The 12069-nt window shown below is 35.7% G+C and overlaps 1 protein-coding gene across 16 annotated transcripts in view; it reads right to left on the bottom strand.

Moving 5' to 3' along the window:
- The window catches only part of LOC127881376 (SCO-spondin-like), a 195490-nt gene that overhangs the window by 46109 nt on the left and 137312 nt on the right, over nt 1-12069 (bottom strand). For 10 of the 16 annotated variants that reach the window (XM_052429197.1, XM_052429187.1, XM_052429176.1 and 7 more), the window contains 8 exons: nt 10808-10978; nt 10445-10517; nt 10114-10211; nt 9117-9284; nt 8660-8830; nt 8037-8213; nt 7148-7318; nt 6298-6468 (listed from right to left, as the gene is read on the bottom strand). In XM_052429197.1, coding sequence (XP_052285157.1) covers nt 6298-6468; nt 7148-7318; nt 8037-8213; nt 8660-8830; nt 9117-9284; nt 10114-10211; nt 10445-10517; nt 10808-10978 — 1200 coding nt within the window. Of the gene's footprint in view, nt 1-3509; nt 3619-3849; nt 3960-4131; nt 4303-6297; nt 6469-7147; nt 7319-8036; nt 8214-8659; nt 8831-9116; nt 9285-10113; nt 10212-10444; nt 10518-10807; nt 10979-12069 lie in introns of those variants that run through there. The other 6 variants (XM_052429292.1, XM_052429301.1, XM_052429203.1 and 3 more) reach the window with 6 other exon arrangements.

The following is a 12069-nucleotide window of genomic DNA, read 5'->3' as shown; positions in this document are numbered from 1 at the left end:
CATTTACTTGATATGGGAAAAGTAGCCGGTATCTAGAGTAAATGTAACCGGCGAAAACGCCGGCTGCCGGTATTTACAGAGAACACTGATAATGGTTAACTAAATAAAATAACTCTCTGCGACAGGATAACAGCTTTGTAAAATTGTTTTTTCGGTTATAATGGTTAGCATTCAATACAAATGTTATTAAAAAATAGTGTAGTTTAAAATTAATTTTGAGAATGGGATGGAAGAACAGAAAATGAAAGAGCATACATGGAAGGAAATTAGTGGTTTCCCGTGAGCCCGGGGCAAGTAGATTTTGGCCTGGGCAACTCAATTTCAAAAGTAAGAAGTCCGGCCGGGCAACTTGGTTTTTTAAAGCTTGCAATACAAATTGAATAACAATTGACCACCATGGATCAATACTAGTTAAATAATATTCATTATTTAGGAATAAGAAATGATTCAATTCAGGCTCATAATAATACTTCATGAATTGAACATGTGCATTGTCAGCAATTGTATTTTATTATCTATTATTTAATTAAAAGAATGTATAATATACACATGTTAATGTTTCTGGGCTGGTTATTCTTTATCTGGGCAACCAAAATACTAAAGATGGTTGCCCACAATAGTAAAAAGTTAGTTTCAATTCCTAACATATCATTGTAACTTCATTGTTATAAGCATTGTATTAAAGTTGTGATTGAGGTTAGCTTGTTGTTTATAGTACATTTACTTTTTAGCTCGACTATTATATATAATATATATGGAATGTTAAAGTTTGCGTACCACCTCAAATATTTTATATGTCCCTTGACATATTGCTTTCATATTTTGCATACTTCTTAACCAACATGACCTCAATGTATAAACAAGAGCAGACACCTGTATCAAGCATTTTGTAATAATTATGGCCTTTTTTCACTTAGAATATGCATATAATTAATAAATATATCTAGAATGTTAAAGTTTGCGTACCACCTTTAAATTGTCATAGCTTCTTTATTTATCATCAGATTTGATTCATGCTTTGACAAAACCACACTAACCTGACATACCACAATGGACACCACCCAAAATTGAAAAAAAATCTTATTAGTTTGTTTTATGTCTTTACAACTGTTCAATAGATTGTGGAAAATATACCTGAACTCAGAATCGTCTATAAAGTACAACTACTTTAAAACATAAACGATCAATATGTTTCAACTATGGTCCTCTTCAACTGAGAGTATGATCTATGACTATATTACCTTGACCTTATTGAATATGAACAATTTCCCCATGATGGCTTTTGATATACTGTCAAGCACTCGAATAGTCCAACGCGCTGTCCTCTGACAGCTCTTGTTGTGTCCCCCAGTCTATAGTCGGGGACATATTGTTTTTGCCCTGTCTGTTTGTTGGTTTGCTTGTTTGTTGGTTTGTGACAAACTTAAACATTGGCCATATCGTTTGCAAAATTGAAGATAGCAACTTGATATTTGGCATGCATATGTATCTCATGGAGCTGCACATTTCGAATGGTGTAAGGTCAAGTTCATCATTCAAGGTCAAAGGTGAAATGTATGGGGGATATATTGTTTCACAAACACATTTTGTTTATGACTCCTATAAAAGCTAAAATAGTGTAAACAATCTTAATGTACAACACCGTTTCATTTGCAATCAATATTTTAATAATTCCAATTGTGTGCTACATTTAATTATAATGCTTTTTGAAACAAAAATGATTTGTTGCCAACATTTATTTATTATTTTATTAATTAAACACTTATATTGTGATTCTCTGCTGAACCTTTTATTATCGAACGTATAATAAATAGAATACAATGTTAATGTTTGTCAGTGTATACTAATTCCTAATCGGATTTCATTAATATTTTGATTACTTTTAATCTGATATCTGGGTCGAGTTCAAAAATGGTTCCGTCCGCTTAAAACCATGGCCGTCAGGGGCAGGGCAGTTTTCCTTATGTGGCTATAGTAAAATCTTTTTACCTGTTTAAAAATCACATTTACTGTCCATCCTTCAAGAAACTTGGTCAGGTAATTTTTTCCAACGATATCTTGGCTGAATTTCAAAAACCGTTTCAGTTCCTTAAAAAACATGGCTGCCAGGTGGGAGGTGGGCATTTTTCGTATACGGATATAGTGAAACCTTGTTAAGGCACTTATTAACACATTAATTCGCAAATTCTCATGAAATTTGGTCAGAACATTTGTATCGATTAAATCTGAGCCAAGTTTGAAACTGGGTCATCTGAGCTAAAAAAAAAAGTCAATATATTATATATACAAAAAACATGTTTATACCACAGGAGTCAATTTGTTTGTCTTCATGAACATCGGTATGAATATTTAACATCAAAACTAACATTGGGCATACAAATTACGGTAAGCATTTATATTTCATGAAGTTCTTTCATTTTTTAGCTCGGCTGTTTTTGAAGAAAACCCGAAGTATTGTCATAGCCACCTCGTCGTGTCGTGTCTTTCCGCCGTCCGGCGTCCGCCATACTAAACCTTAACATTGGCTTTAAAATAAAAAGACTTCCAACTACAACTTTGAAACTTCATATGTAGACGCACATTGATGAGTTCTACATGCCACACCCATTTTTGGATACTAGGTCAAAGGTCAAGGTCACTGTGACCTCTAAAATAATAATTCTAACCAGCTTTCATTTATTCAAAACTGCACCCGCAGCCGAGCGTCGGCATCCATTATGCGGCGCTCTCGTTGTTATAAAAGTTAAGTTACTTAGGGTCTCAGTGAGCGCCTTTGATCCATGGTCCTCTTGTTGGGATACTTACGCTGAATGAGTAAAGGTCCTCCGGGTAATACTTCCCCGTACCCTGGGTACTTTGAAGTATACTTCACCGTACACCGATTTTCAAATGATACTTTTGGGTACCCTGGTATACTTACAGGTACCCAATATTTCCTATTAAACAAATTGTACCCAAAATAGTTTGTACCCAATTTTTGTTCGTTACCAATTGTTTCAGTACCTACCTTTTTTTGGAACCAAAATTTTCGTACCCAATGTTTTTTCGTACCCACATTTTTTTATTACCCACTGTTCTTACCCACATTTTGGTTCGTACCCAAATTGTTTTTGGCATTAATTGTTCGTACCCTAAATTTTCGTACCCACTCATCTTTTCGTACCCATATTTTTTAATCCAAATTTTTTTTCGTACCCAATTTTTTTTTCCTACTTTTTTGGCATAGTTTTTTCGTACCGAAAATTTTCGTACCCACAATTTTTTTTCGTTTCCAAAATCTTCGTACCCACATTTTTTTGTTCCCACTCATTCCATCCCGCGAAACCCTTAAGGTGTCGCACCTCTAGTCCTAAAGATTCATTTAATATTCACGCTGAGAAAATGCCCCTAAGTGATATAATAATTGACGGCGTAACCAGTGCTTTTTTTTTCATTTGCTGACATAAGCATGGCTGTGTGTTGCAGCTCGGTGCTCCACATGCACTCAGAGAGATAAAATACTAGATAAGTGCAGTTTCCACTTTTATTTTTTAATATGGAGTTTTTGAACACTCATTCTGAAACCTGGACAAAGGTTCGTGTTGAACGCTCCAATCTGTATTTTCAAGGTTTCAAAGGCTAAAACAAAAATCATCATTTTGTATTGGTAGAATCGAATAAGAAACTCAATGCCTAACTTTCAATGAAATTAACGCAATAATGATTTTTTCAAATAAATAACATTCTTTGTTGCTAAAAATATATTCGTCAAATTATTTTGGTGATGCCCCAATGTATTTTAAATATCAAAACATGAACCATTTACATGTTTTTGTAACACAAAGAAATATAAATAATACATATATATACCTGAACAAGGATCTGTTTCACATGCCGTGGAATCGTTAGTCGGACCGGCACACCTAGCGCCATGTGGTTTTCCCGCCTCGTAAGTACAAGTTCGGTTACGTGCCGTTCCACTATTTCAAATTAAATGTTAACACTTTTCAACATTTCTGTGTAAAGGTTGTCTAAAATTTCTAGGATCATATATGTTTCAACAATTTTCAAATGCGCTCATACTATTTCTTATAAGGACGCTTTGATTTAATAATGTTATGTTAACTAATACATTTTTAAAGTGACTCGTACCTGGACATGAATTTTCGTTACACGTCTTTTTCTCAGCCAATTCACCTATACAATAGAGTCCTGGTGGCGCACTTGAAGGGAAGTAGCAATCTCGCATCCGATGCTTCGTTCCACCACCACAAGTGACATTACATATGCTCCACGCCGCCCATGTATTCCATACACCGTCAACTGAATTAAATAAAGGATATATGTTGGATTTGGTGGAATATCAATTTTATTCACAAGTGATCATAGAAAAATAATATTTTCACTAGTGGCGCGATTGACTACTAGTCAACGTTATCACAATTTGACCTGATAATACGGAACAGGGTAACATACCAATTGGAAGCAAACCTAAACATGATTGTTTAAAAAATGGGTATAATTCTGCTTACACATAAGTTGCGTATCAGAGCGTTGGATGGTAATCTTACACAATGTCATTGAATAGATGGTCTTCTTTAATTGAGGCTCACAAACAATAACCTTGCTTTTTTTCTCATACGAAAATCTTAATTAACATCACATTTATTAACACAAAAGTGCATGGTGGTGCTAAAACGCAGGTCAAAGCTATGGGTTTTGGTCAGTTAACAAACATACACGTGTACATTTAAATTCAATCTTCAGCAGATTTATTAGTTTTTACTAGGGATGTCAACGAATATCCGAATATCCGAATATTCGGTCCCGGACCGAATATTCGGATACTGTTTTCCGAATCGAATATTCGGAAGAAAAAAAAACGAGTAATTTCAAAGACTTTGTATTCGTAAAATTTGCTTCAAACATTGTCAAAAAAGTTGTTCCTCGTGTCATAATGTTTATTCCGGTAGGCGCGTTAATGCGTCTCTATGGTGATGACAGTATACCGGTCATAAATCCCGCTAACAAAGCCAGACACTTTGTGTCAAAATTATGATAGGTGCAAATCGCGTCGGCAATCAAAACACCGACCTGCACTTGATCCAATGACTCGAATTACATTTAAGATTATCAAAGATTAAATGGGTGAAGGAAAAGCCACTTTGTGTAAAAACAAATAAGACCGTATGGCAATTAAAACACCGACCCGTCTTGATCTAATAACTCGAATTACATTTAAAATGATCAAAGATTAAATGAGTAAAGAAAGAGCCGACTTGGTGTGAAAAACAAAACAGATCGTATGTTTATAATCACGTTGTCCAATCAAAAAAGCTTTTAGAAAATAATTCACTCAACCTCTAATGAGTATTTGCATATCGTATGGTCCAAACATTAATTAATTACTAAATATTCAATCAGGTATTATACTTAAAGAAATGTTTTTGGTATTTCACCCTCATTTAATTGAAAATATTATAATTGCTACACGCATGAAGTAAATATCTGTCCAAGCAAAATGCCACCTACGCCTTCCGCTGCTTGGAAGTATTTCACGACATCATCCGATAAGAAGTCGCCGATCCAAGTGTCTTTTAAACGTGGCAACTTTAAAAGACTGACTGTTTAGTCTGTTAAACAGGTTCAAAGTGTGAAGTGGCTATATACATACTAAGTAATTCGTTTAAGTTCAGCTTTAATTATATGTAGATCTAACTGTTTTGTCATGTAATTATTTTGTCGTCATGTAATATTATGTTTCTCGTTCTATTGTTGATGTACGATATAATAGTTTAAAAACAGTTTTTGTCATTCAATTTAAACAATAAAAAGTAATCAACAACATCAGCTTCGAATTAACGACGGCAACGCTGTGTCAATATTTAAACACTTCCGGTGAACTTCCGGTAAAAAACGAAAGTAGAAAATTATGGAGAAATGGTACGGTAAACAAAGTTGACCTTTTTCCAACAGATTTTACGTATCATTCGGAAACATTTGTACCTGAGTTTTCTGTGCGCCCCATTATTTATGTTTTGCCAAATCGGAGGTCAAATTATGTGAACATGTATTAAGTCTCAACCAATGCCTCAACTATTTAATATATGGAATTTGTTCACGCAAACCAAGGCATTGAGCCGACACCGACGAACACTATGCGAAGTTAAATTTAACTTTTCGGTTAAAATGGAAGTAAAAAATTATCGTTATGTTGAATCGTCACCAAATGTTCCAATTTATTCTATAAAGCATACCAGAGCATAAACAAATATTTCTTTGATGCATTCACAATTATATACAGGTTACTGACAATACCTGGACAATCGCTCTCTGTACAACTGCCTGTCTGCAAGCCCTGTCCCACACAATCCCGACCATGGGGCTTGCCCTGCTCGAACAGGCACGTGCGGTATCTAGAGCGGTCGCCATGGCCACAGGTAACGCTGCACGTGCTCCAGGATGCCCATTCACTCCAGTAGCCATCAACTAAAATAATGGAGTTTGTTTATTACAAAAGCAATAAGGCGAACGTTGATCTTGGGTACTTGAATTCTTATGCGGCAAATGTTTACAGGAAGCGTGTTAAACTAAGAAAAGATGATATTTCTATATTATTTAAATGATCATTAAGTCTAGCAGTTCCAAGCAACGAAGTTTAACTTGCAGGAAAAGATATATGAAATTACTGACTGTAAATGAGAAATATTATGACTTTAAGTATGGATATTTTATATGCTAAAACGCAGGTCAGAGCTATGGGTTTATGTCAGTGAACAAACATACACGTGTACATTTAAATTCAATCTTCAGCAGATTTATTTATTTTTACGTATCATTCGGAAACATTTGTACCTGAGTTTTCTGTGCGCCCCATTATTTATGTTTTGCCAAATCGGAGGTCAAAATTATTTGAACATGTATTAAGTCTCAACCAATGCCTCAACTATTTAATATATGGAATTTGTTCACGCAAACCAAGGCATTGAGCCGACACCGACGAACACTATGCGTAGTTAAATTTAACTTTTCGGTTAAAATGGAAGTAAAAAATTATCGTTATGTTGAATCGTCACCAAATGTTCCAATTTATTCTATAAAGCATACCAGAACATAAACAAATATTTCTTTGATGCATTCACAATTATATACAGGTTACTGACAATACCTGGACAAACGCTCTCTGTACAACTGCCTGTCTGCAAGCCCTGTCCCACACAATCGTGACCTCGGGGCTTACCCTGCTCGAACAGGCACGTGCGGTTTCTAGAGCGGTCGCCATGGCCACAGGTAACGCTGCACGTGCTCCAGGATGCCCATTCACTCCAGTAGCCATCAACTAAAATAATGGAGTTTGTTTATTACAAAAGCAATAAGGCGAACGTTGATCTTGGGTACTTGAATTCTAATGCGGCAAATGTTTACAGGAAGAGTGTTAAACTAAGAAAAGATGATATTTCTATATTATTTAAATGATCATTAAGTCTAGCAGTTCCAAGCAACGAAGTTTAACTTGCAGGAAAGATATATGAAATTACTGACTGTAAATGAGAAATATTATGACTTTAAGTATGGATATTTTATATGTCAAAAACATTGTTTTGTTTGTTCAATATCATTATACATAAAAAAAACATTATTGACTTAAAATTTAGCAGATACTCCATAAATGGACCTTGAAACTCGTGGGTATCAAATTATGACCACAGTAGGTTACCCGACCATTTGCAATTGCTATTCTCATAATAAACACTCTTTACACGTATTATGAAGCTTTCCGACGCCGGGGTTCGTTTGTGTTCACACCTTTTGTGGTCTTATTTGATAAGTAAATCACAATCAAAATAAAGCTCAGAACTAAAAGTGTAACAATACGTTTCATAACGCATTTGATAGGAATTGCCAGAATTGAAGCTCTAACCCCTATCGAGCTAATCCTTTGTGCACAAAGAGTCTGGTTTGTGGTCTATTGTGTTAAATCAAGCAAAGGACAAACTATGTTAGCCGCACCCGCTACGGTAAATAATATAGGGCTGTACAATATATCCAAGCATCACCTGGACAGTCCGTAATATTGGTGCAAGCCTGTGTTTCGTTGACTGATCCTTCGCAATCCTTGCCAAGTGGTGCTGAAGGAACAGGATTAACACACTTCCTCCCTCGAGTTTCTATGCCATCACCGCATGTTGCAGAGCATGTGCTCCATTGAGACCAACCAGTCCATACTCCATCACCTACAAAATAGTAGTCAGCTGTGGAGGCTTAAAACTGCCATATTGTTACGATGTATCGGCGCGTTTGAGGGATGCCAACACGACCGCACACCGAAATGACAGCAAAATGTAACAAAAAGAGGGGGGTTCAAGAAGTATGTATTTTTAAATATTTCTAATACAGTAAGCGTATTGTCGATTTCTGCCTAGCATATACATTCACGAAAAGAAACAAGGTTTAACTGTGTAGGCTCGTGTATTTGTCGTTCATGTGTGCAGTCATGTTTGCTCTATTCAAACCCGCAAGCAGTAAAAAGTGTCAAACGGAAAGGACGGCACTCCTCTTAATTGCCGTGTCTGAGCTTATTTCTCGTTATGATGTGTTTTCATTGCAATGGTGGGTTCAAAGGCCGCAAAGCATGCATTTAACAATAAAATAAATACATAAATAATGCATTTCTCCTTACGTGGACAGTAAGATATGAAGCAGAACGCCGTCTCGTGGTCTTGTCCAGGACATCTTGCCCCATGTGGCGCCACTTTGTCGTACTCACAAGTTCTGTTCCTGGTGTGTTGTCCGATATCACAGCTCACAGAACATACTGTCCATGAACCCCACGCACTCCAGTGACCGTTGACTTTACAGAAAAGCGTATTATTATTATAATTTTCAAGGATCATAAACACTATATACAAACAGGTGAAATACATACCGGATTGGGTCACAAACGGATTAGGACTAATTAGTTTTCAAATAACATATGTTCATTGACATAATCTTCACGGCAACATCTTTGAGCTACACTATGCGTATGTAACTAATTTAAAACAGTTTTAAAAGACCAGTCCATCCACCATGTTTATAAAAAAGAAAAAAACACTTTTTAATATACATTACGTGTTGATGAACAATAATTTTGAAACCTGGACATAGGTTGGGGCTACATGTCTCAGTCTCTGTTGCGTTTCCAACACAGTAGTTTCCATGTTGATGAGTTGGGAACTTGCACTCCCGGGTACGGTTTCTGCTGCCTCCACCACAGGTGGCGTTACAAGCTGTCCAATCAGTCCACAGCAGCCATACACCATCCACTTTAAGTGAAAATTGAAACCGTTTTTGTAGCACTCATATTGTTTGAGAATGTAATCTTTTTTATTAAGAACTGTCTCTCTTCCTTTCTAATGCTTTCGTAGAAATTCAAACAAAATTTACCCAACATTTCTCGTTCATAATGATTTCGTAGATACATTGTTACAACAATTTCTGTGTAAGAAGGGCCCGAACAAATTAATATTAGGTTAATGGCTAGTACTTCATGAACATGATAGATTCAACAAAATTGTGTGTACACCAAGTGTGGTTTTCAGCGATTTCCTTTTATTCACTTTCGCAATGAAGGAAGACGGGGGGTAAACGATGGGCAAAAAAGAAAACCAAGTGTCGAACACAAATAATTAAAAGGTTCCTTATGAAAACAGGTTTTCGAGGCCTTATTGCGTAAACTACTCTGTATTCAACACTAGCCTAGTAATCTCTGTATACACGCATTGTGTTTGTTAAGATATATCATGCTAACGTTCTTACGTCAGTACTTTTGGTATCATGCTTATTAATACATTGTTCTTGTGCCTCATCAGTCACACATCAGCGCCGGATTTATGCCCGTGGAAGCCAAAAGGCAGTGTTAGTGATATTATCATTATTTTTTAATGTACCTATTATCATTAATGTTTTTATTGTTATTATTATTATTATTATTATTATTATTATTATTATTATTATTATTATTATTATATTATATTATATTATATATTATTATTACCTATTGTCATTAATGTTATTATTATTATTATTATTATTATTATTATAATTATTATTATTAATTATTATACTGTCTGCAAAACAACCCAAGCGACTAACCTGGGCATGGCTCAGTGTTACAGTACTGCACATCTTTGTCAGTTCCTGGACATGCGATGCCATGCGGATGCCCAGCGGTGTATTCACATGTCCTATTTCTAAACCAAAGAAATCAGGAAGCAAATAATTACACAATTGCATTGTCGCAAGATTAACGTTTTATATTTTCAACAAAGAAAATATCAACAAGCACGAACAATCCAACAAAGACGTCAACTACTGTAAAGGCAACCAGATCTATAAACAGACGATTTCCAAGTGAGATAATATGACTACCCTGAATGCTGAGAACTATCACTTGATATCTATGCACTAAACGTTAATAGCTAACCTCGTCTTGGTTCCATTTCCACACGTTTCGACACATGGCGTGAAATGTGACCACTGACCCCATGTGCCGTCAACTAAGGTAGCATAATATATTTGGTGAGATTACAATTGTAGTCAAAGGTATAATTCAGGCAAATGTCAACGCACTAAGTTTCAAAAGCTGAAAAGACACACCATAAAATTCACATATTGAGGTTTATTATCATTTTTAATATAAAGTTAATACTTTGTTGCTAAATTCAATCCGCAAAGTGATTATTTTTAATGCCCGAATATAGTTCAAATATCAGAACATAAAACATTGATAGGTTTATGTTATAACAGAAATATAATAAGAATTAATAATAATAATACATAGATATACCAGGACAGGGATCTGTTCCACAGGACTTTGAATCGTTAGTCGGACCGGTACAGTTATCGCCACGTGGTTTTCCCATCTCATAAGTACACGTTCGGTTACGTGACGTTGTTCCACCTCCACAGGAAACGGAACACGTCACCCAGCCGCTCCATGGCGACCAGTCGCCATTCACTATGTTTCGATCAAACGATATTACTCACGTATATATAATAACATACAATTGAGTTTTAAATTAGATTTAATATAGGGATAATACACGTTTTCGAGGGCATGATCATCTGCGGGCGCTCGGAAAATCCGTTCCTGCCCGAGTGCGCACCACGAGGGCAGAAATGGATTTTGAGAGCGCCCGCAGATGATCATGTCCGAGAAAATATGTATTTTTGCTATTATTGCATAAACAAATCACACATACCAAAATAAATTAAAATAACATTGAAAACAATATGTCTTGTTCATTCGACATCGACAAAATAATTCGATTATTTCAATACAGTTCAAGATTGTGTTTTACATATGCCTCACTCGGTCATCATCCGAAATGACGAGGCTTTACCTTCGGATAGGCAGTTTTCGATTTAAAATGAGATTAAACAGTGGATTAATGCAAAGTTGAAATGCAGCCGCGCAAAGTAAGAAATGAGGAATTATTTTGGAACTTACAGCAGGAGCGTTAAAGGTACATAAACAATTGCATTTACAGCATAGTCTTTTAAGAGTGTTGAGTAAATAACCTTAACTTCATTGACGTTGCCAATAAAATAAAGCTATTGTCAAGAGAGTGCAGATGGTATAATTTGAAAAGTGGATTGAAATACTCATTGCCATTATCCCTGCATGCATGAGGAACTGGAGAAGGGAAGTAACTGCGCGTGGGCCAGATTATGGATATGAAAAACACATAACAGGGCTTGAACGGCACGTGAATCGCCTTGTTAATACACGATTTCTCCCGTTCAAGCCCTCCTTTTGCCAAGTTTCTGCACCCCGTCAGAGAGCATTATAGATAGAGTTTATGCAATAATGTGCATTCAGATATTCCAACTACCTTTTACACAGACAGCGAATGTAAATAAATAATTTGAAAACTGTATGATAATGATATTAATTGCAATGTGACTTTAATTTAAATATTTTATCATACCTCTGCATTGATATTTACCTGATATAATGCTGCCGTATACATGTTTTATCAATTCAATGGAAATTTGTTTAAGCAGTCAATATTAGAACACTATCAGACAGTTTTATGTTATTCTCTT

This window comes from Dreissena polymorpha, chromosome 1 (genome assembly GCF_020536995.1).
Source record: "Dreissena polymorpha isolate Duluth1 chromosome 1, UMN_Dpol_1.0, whole genome shotgun sequence".
NCBI lineage: Eukaryota > Metazoa > Mollusca > Bivalvia > Myida > Dreissenidae > Dreissena > Dreissena polymorpha.
Note: the sequence above shows the minus strand (reverse complement) of the source record. Positions and strands in the feature narration are given on the sequence as shown.